General features: G+C 32.8%; 1 protein-coding gene across 1 annotated transcript; it reads right to left on the reverse strand.

Annotated features, from left to right (window-relative positions):
* Window positions 1–652: 652 nt before the first annotated feature.
* On the reverse strand, window positions 653–13742 carry LOC133193757 (perlucin-like protein). Its single transcript, XM_061329689.1, has 4 exons — window positions 13432–13742; window positions 4042–4121; window positions 3656–3746; window positions 653–1386 (listed from the first exon to the last, which is right to left on the reverse strand). The coding sequence occupies exons 1-4, from the start codon at window positions 13688–13690 to the stop codon at window positions 1175–1177; spliced, it is 642 nt and encodes a 213-aa protein (XP_061185673.1). The 5' UTR covers window positions 13691–13742; the 3' UTR covers window positions 653–1174.
* Between the last annotated feature and the right edge of the window lie 9863 nt (window positions 13743–23605).

Here is a 23605-nt window from a genome sequence, read left to right on the forward strand (position 1 = left end):
TATCAATATAATGTTTATAAAAACAGTAATTAATACTTCACAAATTGATCAACTATTACCTCGCGATCTCAATCCGGAGAGCCATAATTACCTCCAAATCAGATGTGTAAAAACGCTGAACTATCAACTTTGATGCAGCGATTTCCTTTCTTAAAAATGAAATTTAAGAAAATTGCGTTCAATTTTACATATCTTAAATTTTCCGACTAACCGATTGCAGATTTTCTAACCGATTACCATCGTTCCGACCGATTAATCGATTAACCGGTTACAAATTGCCACCCTTTATTTCATTTGTTTATCTTTTCAAATACATATACGTATAAAGTCTCATGTACAATATGCACTTTTTGTGTGATTGATGTCGGACAACAAAAACTTTTCGGGCTCTTGATTTCCCTCCTCCAAACTATTTGAATTTGGTTTTCTTTTAAAGCAATTATTTTAACAAAATTTATCAAATCTAACATAATTAATTGTGCTATAACTGTCTATTCCCACATTTATTTTACAAACGCTATTTCCAGTTTATTTGGAAATTAATTTTGCTATTGATTTTTTAAAATGTAGAGTTCATTAGTAAGTGATAAATAATTCTTAAACCAGTTATTGAATTTTATGATCAGGAAAAAATAATTGAAGTGATTTATTATAAATAATTTGATATGCAAAGGATAAGCACTAGCATTATTTCTTTATTAATACAAAAACAGAAAGAACATTGTATGAATAAACATGAAAACACTATATTCATGCACAGTAAGCAGGATAAATTTCATGGTCTTCTTGAAGAGCTACATTGTGGTCCAAACTATTGTATCCAACAGAGGCCATTTTCTATCCTGTGTAACTCTGATTTTTCTGTCTTTTCTGACAACCGGTTGAAAAAAATGAGCTCGGTTCAGATTTCTGCGGGGTTTTGGTCTCGTTGAAAAATGATTTCAAGTTTTTTATTACGTGTAAAACGGCAGAGTGATATTCTATTCCTTGATATGAAAGAGGAGTTTTAAGAATGCATTTTTTCATTTTATGAAAAAGTTACTGGTAGTTCTTTCTTTCATACTTGGGTCTAAAACCGATTCTGATTATCATATATATACATCAAAATACTTTGTTAAAAAATTCAGTGGATGTTATACGGTGAATAACTTAGCAAGGCTTAACCTTTCCGATTTTACATAAGTTTCTCGCAGATAAAGGGATTTTTATCGCTACAGAAAGCATCACTCCAAACTCCTTGTTTTCGAATCTCCAGACAATTGGCCGATACGCCATTGTTTGGTTCTCCGGGGATCCAGTTCGAAAAACCTAATACTGATTGGGAATATTGCCAAACATACACGCCTTCAGTGACGTCATCACGACCTCCAGACCAGACAGAAGTTCCTTAAAAAAATCAATATGCACAATGAATAAATATTGATAATTGGAATAATACGCTCTTTATGAAAAGGACTGCGTTCAAGATAGTAGATATCTAGCCCAACAGCTAAGCTAGCTTCTAAGTCTATTTAACACACTGTATGAATTGTTATTCCCATGTAGCGGCTAACTGGGCCAGCATATCGTTAAAGATCGTAGAGGTACGTAGCCGCAACGGTCTTTAACGTACCCAAGGACAATTCGTCAAATGATACCTATTTTACTTCAGTCTTAATAACGTTTATTTAAAAAAAGAAAACTATGGGCTTTAATGGTCATCTGCAGCGCCGCCAGGAAATCCAATACAATTGAAAAATCTGTACTGTTATAGCGCACTGATTATAATTCTGCATATTTTATGGCTACATTCCCTGAACATAGGTCATCCTTATGTCACCTACAAGTTTTTCACGATTTGATTTTTCAAAATTTATATAATCAGCCTTGAAAAATTTTCATTATCATCCTCAAAATAGAATCCTTGAATTAGATGCTTTAATTATAATGGTATGACATGCGCACTGGCTTTGTTATCATTATGTTACGAAGTCGCATGACATATTGTTACAAAATATAATTAATTCAATAAAATAATTGCCTTTATCTTAGCTTACACAATACATGTACAAAAATACTGGATAATTCAGTACAGGTTAATCATTCAGCATATATAAAAGAACGTAATATAGCCCTAAATGCAAGATTAATTGTTGATATTTTTGAATATTGTGAAGAAAAAGACTTGGAATCAATATTGCTATTTCTTTATTTTCAAAAAGCTTTTGAATCTGTAGAATAGAATTTTACGTTAAAGTTCTACAAAAATACAATTTTGGAGAAAACTTTTTAAAATGGGTCACCGCACTGTATAATAATCCTATTTTTTTAGAATTAAAAATAATGGGTGGATATCGAAATTATGCGATATGTATAGAGGTATAAGATGTCCTGTCTCTGCAATGTTATTCTTTTTGTTGTAGAAATATTAGCAATTGTTATCAGATGAAATCCAAACAAAGGGTTTTCAAAAATCTGGAATGACAAAAAGTATAAATATAATACAACATGCAGATGACTGCACACTTCCTTTAAAAGATCAGAAGACTCCTATACATTCTTTAGAGGTTATAGAATAATTTAGAAATGTATCTGGCATGAAACTAAATATGTCCAAAACAGAATGTCTCTTTTAAAACAGGTCAATGGAAAAAAAAACCCCAAAAAATAGAAAATGTTGATGTTACGAATACTTGCAAAAAAGCTCTAGGGTTTTTTTTATAGGCAAGAACAAAGAAACAGTTTACAATTAAAAAATGGACAAAAATTGTATACGATTTAGAAAAACTTTTTGAGTCACGGAAAACAAGAAAATGAACCATTTTTGGTAAAGTGTGTGTAATTAATAGTCTAAAAATATCAAAGATTATATATGATGGATCAGTTTTAAGTTTACAAATGAATTTGTAGTAAAAAAATTACGAAGTCTTCTATTCAATTTTATATGAAATAAATAAGACAGAATTAAAAGAAAAACTCATATTGGAAGTGCCCAAGATAGAGGAATAGGTATTGTTGTCGTACCATTGATGCCAAGACTCGGGGATAAAAACCCACAACTCGTTGGATATATAGAGGATATTCAATGTTTTGTAGTTGGATATGGAATTTATTTCACGAGTGGGACAGGATTTTTTGATATTTTCACGAAAAATAAATTCCATATCCAACTACAAAACATTGAATTTTCTATTTATTACATTTTCTTTGATTTTCCCTTTGCCTCTGTCTTTTGTTAACACAATGAAATAGGCTGTGACGTCATAGTTGAGCATTCGAGACGTCATGGCTCAGCAGTTGTGAGATGAAAACATTGTAACATGGATTCTAGCAACATATTTGGGAAGAAATTGGCAGTTTTAGTCTCTGTCAAGATGGTTTAGTTACTATCTCAATCTTATTACAGGCCAGAAATTATATTTTACTTACTTTGATATCCTTTCACACTGTGAGAGAATATCACTTTGGTATCCTTTCACACTGTGAGAGAATATCACTTTTATTCAATGAATAAATCACAGTATTTCACTGTTGAAAATGTAATAAAAAATCATATCAAACCACAAACCATGGGAGATCCTATATATATATTTACAGTTATCTTAATTCTGTTTATAACTTAGAAGGTTCATGCAAGGACAAGCAGAAAAAGCCAATGTAATATATAATTCCATACCCACTCTTTCGAGAAATTTTTCTGTAATCCATTCATTTTCTGTTCGGTCACCAATTTCTATAAGATACGCATTATGTGTCTGGCAGGTCGCCTAAATTAAAAAAGAACGCATTCCTTAAGGTTCATTGTCCTTCTGGTAAGAGAGATAACTCTTTCTGAGAGAATGGCTATTATTCCTTTAAAAATTATAAAGCTAAATGTCAAATTTTGCACTACAAGCTATTCTAGAAATGTTAACGTTAGCATTTCAATTAAAACTAAGATTTCTTTTAAAAAATAATTATTATTATTAAAAGCAAAATAATACATAAGTAAACAGAGGAATGGTGAGTCTTAATTTGAGTTTCAACACAAACATAAACATAATTATCAGTTAATCTTTTTACCTGAGCATCACTCCAGTCAGATCGAGTTTGGTTAAAAAAGTAACAATGCCCGCTATTCTCAGCCCAGCCATATTCACAAGCTACAAAAACACAAAATTTTGTCTTTCAAATTTTGAAATGTTTAAGCTAACTGTTAATGCAACTAATGAACTGTTTCCCTATTTAATGAAAACTTCGTCATTTTGACTCAACTTCTTAAAAAATAAATACACAAAAATATATTTCATTAATCATATTTTTAAAATATTGTTAATTATGGGGCCATATATGTGCATTCTAGCCCTTAGCTCTTTAACTTTCTCTTCTTTGATATTTGAGGAAGGGACACATTTCTATTCGTAAGAGCTTGCATTAATGCAAATCAGACATGCAATTTCTATTGTCTTCTCTTAGTTGTCAAATATCGTAAATTTCAATTTAAACCTAAGTGTCACCACAGTTAACTTATAGGCCTGATGTCACACCCCTCAAACCATTTTCAGTATCTTTTACTTTTGGTATTCAGCAAATTACGAGATCTGAGGAGTCTGTAGTAACTCTGACAAAATTACGGTGGGAATACAGTAAGACTTTCAATGGATCAGCTAAATTTATTCACAGAAGTAACTTGCTCTACTGAAGTACACACGGCGACATGATAAACATGACAAACAGAAAAGTTGTATCATAATATTGTTTTCACCGCATTTCAAATATACATACGTGGATTAAACGTACCCCTATATATTGAAAACGTATGAAAACGTTTTCAGTTAGTAATATTTTTAATTTCATTTCGTACTTTTATCATTATATTTTTCTTTTCAAGCATGCAAACAATTGTAGACAATACGCATCTTTCCCATGACAGTGCTCTGTTTATTGCAGAATTTAAATATTTGTTAAAACTGCTTCTTATTCACAACTTTTGAATGAAAAAAAGAGACCGGTCTCTTGAATTCAAATAATCATTGTATGGGTGTGTCATTTAAAGCAATGCTCTTCCCTCATTGTAAAAAAGTTTTTAAATTACTCAACAAGAGAGACATACACACTGTATTAACATGCTGTTGTACATTGTACATTATAAGCGAAATTCCACTTGGTTTCCTTAAAACGATAAAAAAGGAAATAATATCTTGCATCAAAAACTTTTCAAAACGTTTTTCAATGCAATCATTCTTAATTACTTACAATAAATAAATGAAAATTAAAGTATAAGGAATGAATTTAATAGCTGTCCAATTTATACGGTATAAACTGGGTTGGAAAAACATTTTTTTTTTCCTTTTTACGCTTTTTTATAAACCGTACAAATTGGGTAGCTATTAAATTCATTCCTTAAATAAAGCACAGAGAAATTCACTTTTTTTCATCATATTGTGACAAATATATTAAATGTATTGTGAAAGTCCAGTGAATAAAAATTACTCAAAACCTCAAAATTTAGCTTTAATTCGACACTTTTCAGTAATATCTATAAAAAAAAAAAAAAAAAAAAAAAAAAAAAAAAAAAAAAACAATCATTTTAACTTTCTTTTCTGAAAAGATAAGATTACTTTGAACATTCAGTAAAAGATTATAAGATAATTTTATTGCTTTTTAAATTTTTAATGACATTTTTCTGACATTCAGAAAGTTCAAATAAATGATTATGCGAAGTAATTTGAAATTTTCCCTTTGTCACAATTTTTAATCTGTGTATTCAAGATAGAATAAGACCGTATTTGTGCCCATGATTTATTTGAATGAAAAATATTTGAGAAAAAAGTGATTAATGTGTAAGACGCAATTACAGTGCAAAAAGGTCATATTAAATGCACCGTAGTGACAAAAGAAGCGTACTGACCTTCATTTTTATATTGATTTTTAATTCTGCTATGTGTGTAGATAGTAATATACTGTAAGACGCAATTACAGTGCAAAAGGTCATATTAAATGCACCGTAGTGACAAAAGAAGCGTACTGACCTTCATTTTTATATTGATTTTTAATTCTGCTATGTGTGTAGATAGTAATATACTTGACAAAAAATTCTAAAGACTTATGATAGCAGGATCCATCCTCCTTAACTTCTTCTGCAGAACAGCAGAGCCATATTAGTTATAATGTTCACAATGTTCAAAGCATCCCAAGTTTGTGTTTTGAAATTTTGAATTGAATTAAGATATTAATAGCCATTCTCTGTAAGCATTTAAACTTTTATATAGGGAGTGTGGCACGCTACATGTAGGTCTTGGATTTTTATGAAACTAAAATGGTTGCTATGGTCAATGGTTAACATGGCAACCAGCATACATTTTCATGGCGCAGAAAACGTTTAATTTTGATGACAAATTGCCTTTTATGACCAATTAAAAGTCTATAATTGAACAGGATATTTACATGACTATCTTTTTACCAAAATACATTATTTTTATAGTAATATACATAATTTCTAGTATTTGGATAACCTTTTCTCATAGAAAAAATATGCCCCGTTTTAAGTCGAATTTTTCTGGGGGGGGGGGGGGGAATAGCAGATTTGAGGCTCTTTTGAAAAGCCTGGTATAAAATTTTGCGGACATTTGAGAAAAAATAAATACATTGGTGTGAAAGTCCATATATAGTTCTAATATAAACTGCAAAGTAACATTTGGTATTCATATACTGTTTTCATGTTACCATGGTCACAAATTGACGCTTTTTTAAAGAATTCCAGGCAAGGGCAATAGGTATCTACAATCAGTTGCCATTATAATTATACCTGAGTATTTAAAAATGCATTAAAACCAAATTTAAATATATGTAGTACAGTCAATAGCAAAAACAAAGAGAAAGTCTATTTTCATGACAAAGGGTCAAAGGTCAAGGTCAAATTGACTCGATTTAGATAGAAATCTAAGGAAACTGGGCACAATTTTTTCTGTGTCATAACTATACTTGTGTTTTGAACAACATATAAATAAACAAAATTACAATTCTGGTGGACAATAATAAGCATCATATGAATTGATAAATACTGACAAAAAGTCAAAGTTCAAGGCCACAATGAGATATAAAATTTTGTCATTTTAGTATAGCATTTATACGTGGATATCGTGAATGTGGTATCCCGTTTTATATACATGTATTTTACTGAAACTGGTAATACATTCTCACCTTAAGCTTGATGCATAATGTGAAAATGGTCATCCTCGCAATGTCGAGGTTTTGTGATTTCGGAACTCCACACAAACCCTTGACATATGTCGTTTTTAAATGTTGGGCTAGAAAGCTATTATTTCATTTGTTCCTGGTCTAGGACTGGAACCAATCAGAAAACAGCTTTTATTGTAGGTAAGTTTTGTAAGAAAATATGACTCTTCTTTAAAATGTAAAATGTCACTATTTAGGATTTGTGACTAGTTACTTTAAATAAAACATCGGGGATTAATTTTTTGAACATCGTCCTTCTTACAATCACAAAAGATATACTCTGGAGTTGAGCAATTTGATAACGACGGATTTAAAAATATATATTCTCATTGTTTAGTTTATAATTACCCATTACGTCATGTGTAACCACAAGCCCAACTTTTAAATAACGACTTATGTCAAGGGTTTGTGTGGAGTTCCGAAATCACAAGACCTTAACATTGTGAGGATGGAAAATGGTATGTAAAATGGGTTTGAGGTCATTAATTGATAAAAAAGCAGCCAAGTTAAAATATCAAATTTAAAGCTTACACACTAACCATATTGGGTGACTTGTGTGTAGAGAATTTTGCTACATGCATGTAAAATCACTCTTTTAATTTTGTAGACTAAGTCCTTATTTTAAAATGTACATTTTCTGACCCTGCCCAACACTCCGCACTTTTCAAAAGGCAGTCATTTTTTTTTTAGAGAAGTTTACAGAAAAAGTTTTTTCTTTTAATATTGTTCTGATAAACTTGAAAATTTAGAGACACTGATAATAAATATTTCGACCCAAATATGCCTGGATTTACGTAATAGATCGGCTATTTCCAAAATTTACTCATAATAATCTGTTGTAAAAATCTGCTGAATCTGTTCGGATAATCTGTTTTTGTGCTTTCTTGAATTTGTGTCGGCTGCTAAGTTTGAGTTGGTTGGTAAGCTTGATGGAATCGTACACTTTATGGTGTATAATGTTAACATAATTTCTAAACTTTAGTGCTTGAAAATGCTGAAAATAAATAATCTGTCCCTGCCTTCCCCCTACGGTTTTCATTTTTTGAAATGAATAATTATACTAATTAAAAGTGACCAATCACCAGGACTTACCCCAACACTTCCAGGAACCATGTAAATGCACTTACCCCACATAATTTGATAAGAATCATTCATATGTATTACAATGTAAGAAAAACATGGATCCCTTGTAAATCGGTAAGAAGAGTTATTTAAATTATAAATATGAAAGAAAGCGGTTCATTCACAAGTGATTAACCCTGATGTATAGATTTTTTATTTTGTTTAATTTTTATCATTTTTGTTTGTATTTCTTTTGTCGGAAGGGGGGGGGGGGGGCAAGGACTTGTCAGAAATTTATATGTGTTTCCGTTATTTATACAATACAGCTAGACATATTTATATTTAATGCTATAAGGTTTGAAATCTAAATGCATCTTAGAGAAATGATCAAACGATCAACCTTAACTTTAATTTTGAGTTTGAAATCCCCCCCCCCCCTTAAAAGCAAGAAAATTTAAAATGGTACAAAATTTATTTGTTAAGGGCAATTTTGAATGGTCAACAGGAATCAAACAAATCATTTCTTATTGTTGGCCTTAACAAATTTTCATTTTTTTATTGGGTAAGGACCTTTCTCTTACAGAAAATTCCTTGATTAGCATCTGTACATCACAGCATTGATTGTTTTCAAAAGCATTGAATAAAAAGTCAAAATCTGAAATATACACACATAACTTTTCTCTCTTTTTTGTGATACAGATAAAGGCTACGAAAGCCTATTAGGATCAATCTATGGAGAAAAAAAATTAAAAGGTGTCATTACCTGCAAAGAACGGAAGTTTACATGGTTGCATGGTAACGACACTAAGGGCGATAATCGTGGTATAACATATAGCGCGCTTAATGTCTCTGATGTATAGCAAGTGTCCTGTAAATTTTGTAACAAATTAGTTATACATTAAATGAAATGAGTCTTCCCAGTGCCGCCTTAGCCTGTGATAACCAAACTTTAGCCAGTATTTATCATTTTCACTGTCTTTTCTTGTCGGTAAACATTTTTCTGCGAAGCTGGAAGTCCTTGGGTGCATGTTACCATTCGCTTTCGATTACCCTATACAATGATTATCTGCCCTTGCCATTTTGTAAACTTCCGTTCTTCCCAGGTCGGTTTAGAAAAATGAGCTGCAAATTGTAGAAATTGTATCCGTTTTCTGTTGATTAAACGCGTGTTGCCGGTCGACTGACAAACGCATCAACATTTAGGAAAATCATCACTGTAGGTAACAGAACCATAACAACAAAATAAATTAATTTTTTAGAGTCCAGAAATTGGCTTTGAAGTGGTGGGGGTATTTTTTTCCAAGAAGAGAGCCTTCGTCCTTTGTAGAGTTTATGTATATAGGTGTGGTACGTCTTTTTTAAACGTGTTTTTTCTCATACAACGAGTTCGAGGTCGATATCGACGATATCGACAATATTATATCGATATCGAATCGATATCGTTTCTTATCAGAACTATTTATTGGAAATACTTGATACCATATATGAGACTTGGTACTATGTCTATGTCGTCGATATACCATAGATATCGATATCGATCCTATTTGTATAATTCATTTTCAAAATGAAGTATAACCTAATTTTACGAGGCTACAAGTGATGTAGATATTGATTGATTATTGGCATGAATATAAAAATAAATTAGGATTGGGATTACATACAAATGGTTGGGGTTTGTTATTGTCTTGGGTAAGGTTTAGAGTAAGGTGTTGGGTCAGGGTGAAAGTTGGTGATGCTGTTTTTAACAATCATGATTCTATGTCGTAAACTATATCGTCGATATCGACGATATCGACAGAATGGTCAGCTTAGCTATTAATCAGAAAGTAAATATGCCCAAGTATTGCATTAAGAAATACAGAAGTTGTTGTCTTCGGTTAGGTTAAAAGTAAGATTTTGTGTTAGGGTGAAAGTTGGTAAGGCATTATGTTTTTAACAATCATGATTCGATATCGATACAATATCGTCGATATCGACGATATTGATAGCAAGTACAATCTTAGTTAAGGTAAAGTATTTAAAGATAGATACACATACACAGTAACATAGACGGTACTTATATGTGGAGCAAACATGATTCGATATCAACACTACAGGGAAAGCTTTATAAGTGATAGTTTCTAAGTAACTCACATTTAAAAACACAATATTAAGGGTGGAAACCATAATCCTTTGAACAATCATGATTCGTTATCGGTGCGATGTCGTGGATATTGACAGTAAGGAAAACTTCTTAAAACAGAAAGTATTCTTATATACATGTACATACAAAACTAGAAAAATATTATAGCAAACTATATAAAAGTAATCTGTCAATATTGTAACTATATCTTGTCTTGGACATAACTCTTTTTTCTTGACTGAAAGTGTCAGAATCTTTTATTGAACAACTTTTAGGTGTATTTAAAGTATATTCAAAATTTTATTAATTTATTTTACATTTAACAATCCGGAAGGCAAGCCCCTATGGATTGATATACCTCTTAAAGGTTACATCCAGAGTGTCCTCAAATTTTCAAACCTAACACAAGTATTGATATTTCGTATGCAAAATTAAGTTTTTCCAATCATCAGGTCTATTAGATATTCAATTACATGCTTCAGTAGAAATTTAAAACTAAAAACGATTCTGGATCCGGTTGTATCAATATTTAATATAATGAGCGATTAAAGCTTCAATAAACTGATCATTTTTAATGTGTCATTAAATTCCGTTGTATTAATGTTTTAATGAACGAATCGGTGCATTAAAGCTTCATTAAATTCGTCAACTTTAATGAAGGTAAGAGGGCTTCATTATGTGATCATTAAGTATGGCGGCCAGCCTTATGTAGGCAGACGGAGATAAGATAGAGTGTTTCGTGAGCGTTTTTCACTGCACATCTGGCGTATTCGACTGGTTGATTTCGTGAAGAAACTAAAAATTAAAAAAAACTATTTACATTCGAAATTCGAAATTCTTGCACATCTCGCAGATGCATGCATATTAAGAGAGGTCAACACACTACTGGTGTAAATCCAGGATATAGGCAAAAGCAGCTTGGGGCTTCGCTGGCCATGTATTAAATATTCATGTCAAATTTGAAATATTTTACTCTCCTCTTGGAAAAAAGCTGGCAAACTATTTGCATGGGTATAATGAGCAATTAGCCTTCAACCAAATTTGTAAAATCCATGACCCTTGGTAGAGAAGTCTGGCATCAGAGAAGGACTAAGTTGGTTTAACATTGAAAATATATTACCCATTTAAATTTTTTTCCCTGGAAATTTAATTACAATATGTTTAAATTACTTTTTTTGAAAAATTACCCTATATTTAATCGTGAAATTCATATCCCGAGGGTACGATTTTAGCCCCCGGGGTGGGCTAAGTTAGTCATGTATTGAAAATAAAAGGCGTAATAACGCCTTTTGGAAAATTGTAATCACGCCTTTTGAAAAGGCGTGATAACACCCTTAGAAAAGGCGTAATAACGTCTTTTTGAAAAGCGTAATAACGCCTTTTTGAAAGGCATTATAACGCCTTTTACATGTAGAAAGGCGGAATAACGCCTTTTGGAAAGGCGTAACAACGCCTTTTGAAAAGGCGTAATAACGCCTTTCTAAAAAAGGCGTAATAATGCTTTTTTTTCGCGTTAATACGCCTTTTTTTGCGATATTCCGCCTTTTCAAAAGGCGTTATAACGCCTTTTAAATTTTTTCCCCATAGATTGATCCTAATTAATAGGCTTTCGTAAAAGGCAATTTGTATATAGCAGGAATTAAAAAGATTGAAAGTTTTCTGTTACACCCCCACTAAAAATAAGATTGTTAGTTGTGGATTTTTTCCTACATGTAGCCTTTTTGCAACATTTAAATAGAAATAATTTACAAAGAAATAAAACATGACGTTTTAAAATTCGGGATGGGGTGTAAACAGCATTATTTTATATTTATACCAAAATCTATCAAGTGAAAACATTCATCGTATAAAAATTATGAATCATGAATGACATAAATCCTGTTTAAAATTGCATTATATAACTGCGTTGACTATAGGTTAGGGGACGATCACATGATTCGGAAGGGGGGGGGGGGATTTGTGCGAGTCAGATTATTTATTTTCATGGTGGTGAAGGACAGATAATTTAATTCCAGGATGATCCAGGACAGATTATTTATTTCCTTCTTCACTGAAAAAAAGTCTGACTAGCCAAAACAAAAAGGGAAAACGCCGAAACTCTATTTCGTAGGGGGGGGGGGTGTCGTAGCACTTATCAAGGAAAGACTATTTATTTTCCTGCCAGTCAAAGACAGATTATTTGTTTTCAACATTTTCAAGAACAGAATATTAATTTCCAAAATCTGTGCTTCTTCTTACAACCAATTAAATATAATTTTGATATCTCAAGCTTATCTTTTATCCATTTTTAAAATCCCTTGAGGCTTAGTCTTCAATGTGTCATGAATGTGTACATAGCTCATTTCGTATGCCATCTGGTCTTGTACATTTCACATATGTAAATTACTCTTTTGAATGCAGGAAATAAACAAAGAGGATAAAATTTGTATCCAAAAAACTTGATTTTACTTGAAATCCAGGACATATGATAACAATGTAAACAACTTCCAGTCAGTTTTGTCCAAAGATTTTTTTATCTCTTACTCTTTCATAAACCATTTTCTTTAACTAAACATGGTAAAGAAATAGTTCATTTTCTCTGGCATCATTCAAATTTGAATGTTAAGAAAGTCAATGATGATAATTATATGCACCATTAAGGGTACCTGCAAATATCCATTGAAAAATTATGTAAAATTATGTAAAATACTACATATGTACTTACTTTTGTGAGTGTTACTCTTTCTTCCAAATCAAATAATTACCACTTTTCATATTAACGTCACAATAAAACATGTATTTGTTGAAGGATCAACGGATTAAGTTGAAATTGACGTAACGTGAACCTTAAAACAATGTTTCTTCATTCCTTTTGATATTGGCGAGTGATCTTTCAAAAATGAGACATTTCAAAAAAGCAAATGGTTTTGGAATAATTCAATCTGAATACTTAAAAACATTTTTTTTCAGCTTCTGTGCCTTCTCGAAGGAAAAACAATCTAAAATATGCAAAATAGTTTTCTTTTCACATAATGGTGTAGTAACCACACAGAATAATGAAGATCACGTACCATTTTTAATGTTGTAAAATCGCCATCCTCGACTTGCTTGCTTGTTTAATCCGTAAAGAGAACAAATCATCAACTGACAGTCCTTCTGTGCAATATTATACCCAAAACCCTCACATTTAAGACTTAAAACACATTGATACGCGCACATCAATTTATCTATCCCAGAAAAAGTATTGATAACCACCCCCGAAGATTCAGGAAGAAAATTAGCCAAATTGGGATCTGTCTCAAATAGAGATTTCTGTATGCTTTCCGCCATAGCACAAACTAGAAGCACCGCTACAAAAATTAATCTCCAATTCTTGGCTACCAGTTTTGCCGATTCTAAAAGCATAGATACCAACATTTTTATTTGAAGTATAAAGGAGTGGTTTTGCTGTGTGTAGTGAAGACCCGTCTCATTGAAAAGTACCTGGCTATTGATTTTTATACCTCTTAAAGGTTACATCCAGAGAGTCATCAAATTTTCAAATTTGCAATATTAAGTTTTTCCAATCATCAGACCTATCAGATATTTAAATATTCAGTTACATGCTTCAGTAAAAATTAATAACTAGAAACGATTCTGAAGATAAAGCTAATTCTTCTTTGAAATATTGGTGCAACTGTTGACATATTCTTTGCTTCTCTATTTCTCTACTCTTTGGCTAAATACAAATTGAAATGCATTGAAACAACCATGGATCAACCGGCTTGACATAGGTTCTAAATCAAAATAGCGTTCTAGCCACAGGCACTTGTTTCGTATACGGGGCACCCCTACTTATTTTTACCACAGGCACTTGTTTCGTATACGGGGCACCCCTACTTATTTTTACCAGTAAGCATAAGTAAGGGTACCCCGTATACGAAACAAGTGCCTGTGGTTCTAGCGTTCTATTAAAAATCAAACACTTCAGATCTATAAACAAGAGAACCACGGTTTCAACACGCAAAGATTTATTATCAGCTGGCTGCTATCGATACAATTTTAGAAGAACAAGAAAGATTACAGCTAGGTTGGAATAGCTGGGCACCAGGGAGGGCGGCAGCTAAAGACAGAGGCAGGTGGAGGCAATGTATTGGGGCCTAATGTCTTTCCTGATTTAGGATAGGTGAGGTGAGGTTTGTTTGTTTGTTTATTGTTATTTAACGTCCCTCTCGAGAATTTTTCACTCATATGGAGACGCCACCACTTGCCGGGGGAGAGCTGCAAAGTCTGATCTATACTCGGCACTTAGGGCCATTGAGCAGCGAGGGATCTTTTTCGTGGCAGCACCTACTGCGACACGCGGGACCTCGATCGGTTTTTACTGTCTCATCCGAAGGACCGGTCTCCACGACCCACAGTGGGATTCGAACCCGCGACGTAAGGATCAACTCCTTACTCCGCGACTCTAGAGCAAAAGCCCTATAACCACTACACAACGCGGGCGACGGTGAGGTGAGGTGAGGATCGATTAAATTTCATAAATATTATGAATTTTGTCGAAGAATATGCCAGGCGATGGGTCAAATATGAAGAAGACGACACAAGGTCAGAATAGATAAAAAGTATAAAATGGATGAAATCTCGTTTTAAAGTGTTGAGGGACAATATGAAAACTATTTAACCTTCTGTCTTCAATAATTTAGAAGTGAAAAAAAAAATAGATTACACGATCCATATGTACTGGTGCCAGCAGGCAACGGCATATATTTTGTTTGTAAGGCTTATTATTACGTTTGCATTTTTGAGAAACTTGGATATTATTCAACAATTATTAGCCCAACTTATACTCATAGTTCCCTTTCTAAGGAGGAAATTCTTTCAAAATCATATGTCAGTTTTAAATATTTTAATATTCCCAACAAACAAATTGAATTGGAATAACCATATCTATACTGGATTCCTAAACTTCTTAAAATCATTAAAACAAAGATACATAGTAAATGTTTTACCAAATCTCTTTCTTAACTTCTCACGAAAATATTAACCGAGTGAAGGAGAAACTTCAGAAGTATTGTACAACAACATATTCGAGAAGTGGTGTTATTCAAATGTGGATACTTGAAAACTCCAAGGAGCTTCTAGAAAATTTGAATTTTTTTCCCAAAATCATCAAAACCTGCAGCTTTTCAACACTTTATACAACCATTTCCCACCATAAACTAATAAAGACAAGATTTTCTGACATCATAGACAACTGCTTCCTCAATAAAAATAGACCTCTTTAATTTAATTACCATGTGTCATCTACAAACTTGTTTTGTTAATTGTGTCGCGTTATATTTGAGCAGTCCCGTTTTTGTATTCATACGAAGCAGAATTTATTCAAAGAACTTCTATATGAAAAGATGTCTCTTGCTGTGGCATTCAATTCATTCTACAATTAGAAAATTAATGAACAATATTCAGTTTCATTCCTAAACAGGCGCGGATTCGGGAATTTTTTTCCAGGGCGGGGTCCACCCCAGTAAAAAAAAAACTATTTCCAAAATGTGACAAAAATCTATTTCGTGGTGGTGATGGTGGGGTCCACGTTTTCGGGTGGGGGGGGGGGAGTCATATTTTGTTCGCTTCATTATATACTTTTAATAACTGCAAATTAAAGGGGGGGGGTCTTTCTTATCCTTGACACATCATCGTATCTCCATTGGATCAAAAGTGTCCAAAGGGTCAAAGTTGTTGGTATCCAAAGGAAGGTCTTGTCACAAATATTACATATGTCAAGTATGAAACCCCTAGCACCAACCGTTCAAAAGTTATGGGCAATGTTAAAGTTTTTGCAGACAAACAGACAGACAGACGGACAGGGCAAAAACTATATACCCCCGAATCTTCGATACGGGGCCTAAAAATTATTTCTCTATTAAATTAGTATCTATTAGATCTTTAACATGATGTATAAGGAAACATAAAAGTTTATAGAAATGCCAGAATGAATGCATGCTTTTTACATCCGCAATAGGTGATCAGAATTAAAACAAAAATGACCAGACACATATTTATCAGCCTGCACTAAAAATATAGGTAATGGGAATAAAATTCTATCTCAGCATATGTATTTTGATATAGGCTAAACACCTGCCAAATATTTCATTGATATCTCAACTCACAAAACTTATGCCCAAAACCTGATGCTTAAAATGTCAGGAGTGCAACACCTTTTTTGTGATTTTGAAAATTCAATATTTTTTGAAGATCTGTCAAATACTTGTTAATAAAAATGGTTTATGTTTGGGATAGACTTTCCTGATAATATTCAAAGTATTGAGCTTTAAATTTTAGACTGTAACAACTTTTGTTTGACCAAGTTGTGGCAATTGCTTATGCTGAAAATTTTTTTATACATGCCAGGAGGGCAAAAAAAAAAATGTAGTTTAAAAAAAATCACTTACTTTAAAAATATATATAATAACAATTAAGTCAAAAAATATTTACAAAGTGCCAAACAATAACTGGTATGCCAATAAAGATTTTAAAATGTTATATAAATCACAAGCAGCATTAATGAGTGTCAAGTATCTGTACATACCCAATTTTGTCAGGAGTGCAACATTTGATGTTTTGCTAGCCAGCATTGGATAAACGTTTATCAGTGTATAATTCTCTGATTTCTATTTTGGAAAAGAAAGACACAAAGAACATTTTTACCAAATAGATCTATCAATTACAGGGTCTGTCTGTACGTGTTTCACATCGATATTTCAGGAGTGCAACACATTTTTTAAAGATCCAAGTTGTGATGAAAAGACTTTTATTATCATACTAATAAATATTCTTTAATCAAATAAATATTCTTTAATCAAATAATGATCTACTTGAATAATTTAGCATTAAATTATTGCCAGTTTTAATATTAAAATCTGTCTCTTTTTTCAATTAAATCAATCCAGAGGTGTTTTTATCTTCTTTCAAGTTTTTTTATGAAAATAATTTAAAAAAAAATAACACTAAAAAATTGCTATAAAATTCAATTCTTCCCCAGCCTCACTGAAACAACAGAACACGTTCTGATATAATTTATGTTAATCACAATTCTACTTTAAAGACTCTCATGCCCTTGGTCAGGAGTGCAACAAAAATGTTAGAATTACTGCTTATCAAATATAGATAAATATAAAGAAAAAAAATCGATGAGGAGAATGTTTCTGCATGGTTGACCTAAATTGCTTACAGTGTTTGTCCTGTGAAGGAAAATATACTATTAAAGAATATACTTTTATCTTCTAAATATATATTTTTAGCTAGTTTTTTGACATACATACTGGTAGGGAATAATTCAAGATATAAAGCCGAGTTTAAATACTTTTATGTGTTATAATCATGAAGTATTGGACTATAATTATTGCACAATTTTGTTAACACTTGATGTTGCCAACACTTTATGAATTTTTGTGTTCTATGCGTTTAATTGTAAATTTTGTAAAACAAAGCTGTTTTATAATTATCAATGAACTTCATCTATCTTTTCTAAAAATAATAATTGAAGAAAATGTTTGACACTATTTATAGTTCAAATCATTATGTTTATCAACAAATTACAGATGTTGTTTGGACATTTTACAGTCAAATCACAGAATAGTTTTCATCACTAAAGATATATTTAAAAATATATATAAAAGTTTTTTTTTTTCAAAAGATCCTTTATACGCATTTCAAAATCACTAAAAAGGCGTTTTCAATTGCTTTTCTATTCGTCTTTCCATCACAGCCTTAGAATGGCTCTTCTCGGTTTTTGAAAATTTTGCTTATTCTAACAGACCTCAAAGCAATCTTAGTTGATTGATTACTGCTTAGGTGATTACATTTTTGACAATTTCTCTTGTTTAATCCTTTTTATGCCCCCGTATCGAAGATTCGGGGGTATATAGTTTTTGCCCTGTCCGTCCGTCTGTCTGTTTGTCCGCAATTGGTTGGAGCTATGACTTTCATATTTCACATGTGTATTCCTTGTGACAAGACCTTTTTTTGGGTACCATCATATTTGATCTTGACCTTGGAGTTTGATCCAGTTTTGCAACATTTTACCAAACTTTAACCTTGGCCTTAACTTTTGAACGGTTGGTGCTAGGGCTTTCGTACTTCACATGTGTAATCCTTGTGACAAGACCTTCTTTAAATATCAACAATTTTGACCCTTAGACTTTGACCTAGGAGTTTAACCTACTTTTTAAAAACTTTAACCTTGGCCACAACTTTTGAACGGTTGGTGCTAGCGCTTTCATACTTCACATATATATTCCTTGTGACAAGAACTTACTTGGAATACCAACAACTTTGACCGTTTGACCTTGAAGTTTGACCTACTTTCGAAAAGCTTAACATTGGCCAAAACTTTTGAACGGTTGGTGCTAGGGCTTTCATACTTCACATGTCTATTCCTTGTGACGAGGCCTTCCTTTGGATACCAACAATTGTAATTCATTGACCTTGACCTTAGAGTTTGGCCTACTTTTGAAAAACTTTAACCTTGGTCATAAATTTTGAACGAGTTGTGCTACGGCTTTCATATTTCACATGTGATTTTTTTGTGAGAAGGCCTTTCCTTGGGCACCATTAATTTTGACCATTTGATCATGACCTTGATGTTTGACTTACTTTTGGAAACTTTATACTTTTCCATATCTATTCATTGGTTGCTGCTAGGGCTTTCGTATTTCACAGGTATATTCCTCGAGACAAGACCTTACTTTGGGTACCAACATATTTGATTTGCACTTGAGAAAGTTTAACATTTGCTATAAGTTGCCATAAGTGGGCATCAGTGTTTCACAAACACATCTTGTTTTACTCTAAAGTTCATTATGCACTATTATAAGCTGTGTAATATGGTTGACGTTGTAATGCAAGTTCAATCCAAAATATTGATACATGGGGTATCTTAATAACATATACATGTATGCATTTCATACAACAGCATAAGATAAGATTTATTGATACCAATTCGGGGCCCCTCGGGGCATTCAAGTAAAGAATAATACACATAAGAAGAAATTCAAAACTGATAGCAGCAAAGGTCAATATTAAAAGAAAAGAAACCAACTAAAGAGGAGGAGGAGGATGATTATAGCAGATGGGGATTACTTATAATAAATGCTTAAAAACCCATATATAATAATTAGCATAAGTACAAAGAATTTGTAACATGTATATTTGTACCAAAGTATTATAATACAACAGCATAAAAGTAAAAAAATCATACAAATTAGGTTTTAAAAATTGATTTTAAAAAAACCCTCCATGGTTTATGATTGGATATGATTTCTATCCAGCTTGTTATGTGTTTTCTATCCCTTCCGCCAAAAGTATAACTTGTATTTTTTTTCGACAGACAGTTTCTTAAATATTTGTGCTTTTTTCAACTGTATTGAATCATCGTGCCATTCTTTCTATTTCTGAGTCAGTGGGAGCACCATTGTCAAAGTTATGATCAGAACAGAAAAAGGAAATAGCTTATATATATATATATATATATATATATATATATATATATATATATATATATATATATATATATATATATATATATATATATATATTAGGGATGTCAACGAGTACCCGGTTACTCGATCGAACGTCCGAGTATCGAATACTAAAATTGGTACTCGGTTACTCGGACGTATTTTTTCATGTTTCAAAGTGCATAAATTTATCAAAAACGGATGAGACCGTATAAATCGAGGTCCCGTGTCGCAGTAGGTGCTGGCACGAAAAAGATCCCTCACTGCTCAATGGCCGTAAGTGCCGAGTATAGGTCAAAATTTGCAGCTCTCCACCGGCAAGTAGTGGAACCTCCATATGAGTGAAAAATTCTCGAGAGGGACGTTAAACAACAAACAAACAATATAAGGAATTGAAAAATAAATCAAGAATGAAAAGCATGATTTAGTAATATAACTAATATTGCAATATGGTATTTTGTCCCAAGCAATTCCTTGTTTTTCTGAACCGATCTTACGAACATTAAAATTGCATCCCCCATGTGTCCATTTTCTTTCAAGCAGCAACCAAGAAGATTAAAAGCTCTTGGATTCTGAAAGATTCCAGAGGATACACTTTCTTTAAAATCTCTAAGAGCTGAACACGACCCCATATTGTCTCCAAGAAATCGACAGCATTGAAATTTCAAGTAGAAAGCATAGAGCAGGGGGTCAACTTTCAATTTAAGACGGAATGCTATGAAATTCATTGGCAACGGCATGCTGCTACTTAACATTTCATTCTGCATTTGTAATGTCACCATTTCTAATTGTAAATCCTTTGTTAAAATATGTACTTCAAAGGGAAATAACTCTATCTCAGCTAGGGGACGTATGGGAGAAGCAAATAACGCATCACTTTCTTCAAATATCAATGACATAAAAACTCGAGTAACCGACATCAAAGAACTAATTTTTGTTTGGAATTTTGTTTTCAATATTTCTAACATAGGAGATATAATCTTTAAACAGTTTTCAAAGCAACCAAAGGAAAAGAACGTGTGAGCAATTTGTGTTAAGTCTCCCGGACACAGTGTTTCTACTTGCAACTTAGATACTTTAATTAAGTGGTTTACTATTTGAAACCTTTCGTCGATTGTTTTGGTACCATTTGGTACTATTTGAAACCTTTCGTCGATTGTTTTGGTACCATTTGGTGCAATCATTCTCTGGAAATCATATGCACACTTCGCACGAATTTGCAAACAGGACAATATTCTTACTAAAGTATCTTTAAATGACACAGATAAAATACTGTCATATCTTTTTACGTTTCTCAGCATTTTAGCAATTATCAACATTGTCTGCTCTGGACGCTTCAAGTTTTCGGTCTGCAACAATGTTTCTACACACACTTGGGAAAGTTCATTGCACCATCGTGACAGAAGCTTCCCATATAATTTAGGCATTGTTCCCATACAATTTTCATCATTGGCATGAGTGGTAATAACATGTTCTTGCTAAGAAGTTTAATACATTCCAAATTGAGTATAACTGCTTTAAAATCCCTTGAATTCGTTATATTTGTCAATTTTGCTATAACCGCAACAATTTCTACATGGGACATTTTTCTGTAAAATAAATCACACGATCTCATAAAGTAATGTGGACATTTTCCGAAACATAAGAAATCAGTCAGCCTTAAGAAGCATAAACGAACGTGTTGCAATACTGTAGAAGGTCGCCAATTCGCAACATCATTCTCTTCCGAGACCCAGAATAATACCGTTTTTAGTACGTACGAGGTAATTGCAGACGTAACTGGTGAAAAAATTTCCTTCCTACTCGATTTGAGAAACGAATACACAAATTTTTGCATTTGATTCATGTTTCGAACAAGAAGTTTTTCAGCTAATACAAAAGATATTCGCCACTCATATGCGTCGTCTTTGCCGATAGGTACCAAATAGCAACCTGTTTCTACAGCTTTTGCAACTATTTCCCCTGATGGCCAGCTAAAACGTCTTTCTCTTTGTATCCATTCATCAGCGATCTTCGGCCATTCATCACACTTTACTGCAAAAACCCGGTCGAAAGATTTATACCATGGTGGGAAATTACTGGTGACAACATTTCCTTGTGTTAAGATCCCCATTGTTAAGGATGGGCCGTTTATGTATCCTTCGGATACATGAGGTGCTCCGACAAGACTGAAAAACTTCTGCAGGGGTGTAATATAGTCGTTAAAAAATTTTGAGCTCAGTGTAAGAAGATCTGTTGATGGTATAATGTCTTCATACGTTGTGTTCGTTGTGTCATCGTATGCTTGAAATTTTAAGTGAGCATAACCTGAAACTGTACCTTCGCTGTCCATTTTGAAAATAGTCTGGTCTTTATTAATACCTCGAATTTCTCGTCTTTCATAGGCTTGAAACAGCGAAGATTCATACATAAAATCCATGTCTGTTTCCATTTTGAATATATCTAAACTTGTTATACCTTCAGCCGACGATCCCACGACATGCATTTTGAAAGGAATTTCGCATTGTGTACTGTTCTGAAGTATAAATTCTAAAATATCAAACATTGCTTGTTTTTCTTTGTGAATGTTTTGTCCCATTTGTACTGAAAATTCGGCAAGTTGACACATCAATGGATCTTCTTCACAATCAATATTCTGTTCCATTTTATAATGACCGTGACAATGTACAGATCTGACCTTGATAACATTTACAATGTTTATCAATAACCGACTTATTATATGGAACAAAATTAAATGGAAAATAACTAATTTTGTTTACCTTGTTTTTAAAAAATGTCCGTCTTAAAGGTAAACTGTGTGTACCTACATAAATCTTGTAAACTGGAAAATCCACCCTAGTTCTATTAATAGAGTAATGACACTTGCAATCTACCATATTTAACAGCTGTTTAAAGCGTGTTAATTTGAATATACCTCGTCCGACCTAGATGGTATGTTTGCACATAAGGTGACAGAAAACAGTTTTCCATAATAGTGAGCCGATTGGAAAATGTGTATATTGGAAAATTTTGAAATATTCTCTACATAAAAATAATAGCATGCTATAGTCCTTTGGAGGAATTTTTAAACAAGAGGCCCATGGGCCACATCGCTCACCTGAGCACATTGGCTAGACTAAGGCACAAATCAGCTCAGTAATGAACGGGGGGGGGGCTTGAATTTTAAACTACCTGATGATGCTTCCATGTCAATATAACAAATGAATTTGTTGTCCTCGAGAAGAATTTTCCCATTTCTTTCTTTGTAAAAATTTGATCCCCCATTGTAGCTCCTCCCTATCTCTGGGGTCATCATTTGAACAAACTTGAATCTACATTACCTGAGGATGCTTCCATATCAATAAGACTAACATAGCTTTTCTGTTCTTGAGAAGAAATTTTTATTCTATATGTTCGTATGTAAAACTTTCGATCCCCCATTGGGCCCCACCTTACCCTGGGGGTCATGATTTGAACAAACTTGAATCTACACTACCTGAGGATGCTTCCATATAAATATGACTCTTCATGGCTTTACTGTTCTTGAGAAAAAGATTTTTAAAGAGTTTTCCTATATATTTCTATGTAAAACTTTCATCCTCCATTGTGGCCCCGCCCTACCCCCGGGGGTCATGATTTGAACAAACTTGAATCTACACTACCTGAGGATGCTTCCATATAAATATGACTCTTCATGGCCTTACTGTTCTTGAAAAGAAGATTTTTAAATATTTTTCCTATATATTCCTATGTAAAACTTTGATCCTCC

Source organism: Saccostrea echinata, unplaced genomic scaffold (assembly GCF_033153115.1).
Source record: "Saccostrea echinata isolate AGI-Se365-2 ecotype Australia unplaced genomic scaffold, CSIRO_AGI_Sech_v1 ptg000028l, whole genome shotgun sequence".
Taxonomy (NCBI): domain Eukaryota; kingdom Metazoa; phylum Mollusca; class Bivalvia; order Ostreida; family Ostreidae; genus Saccostrea; species Saccostrea echinata.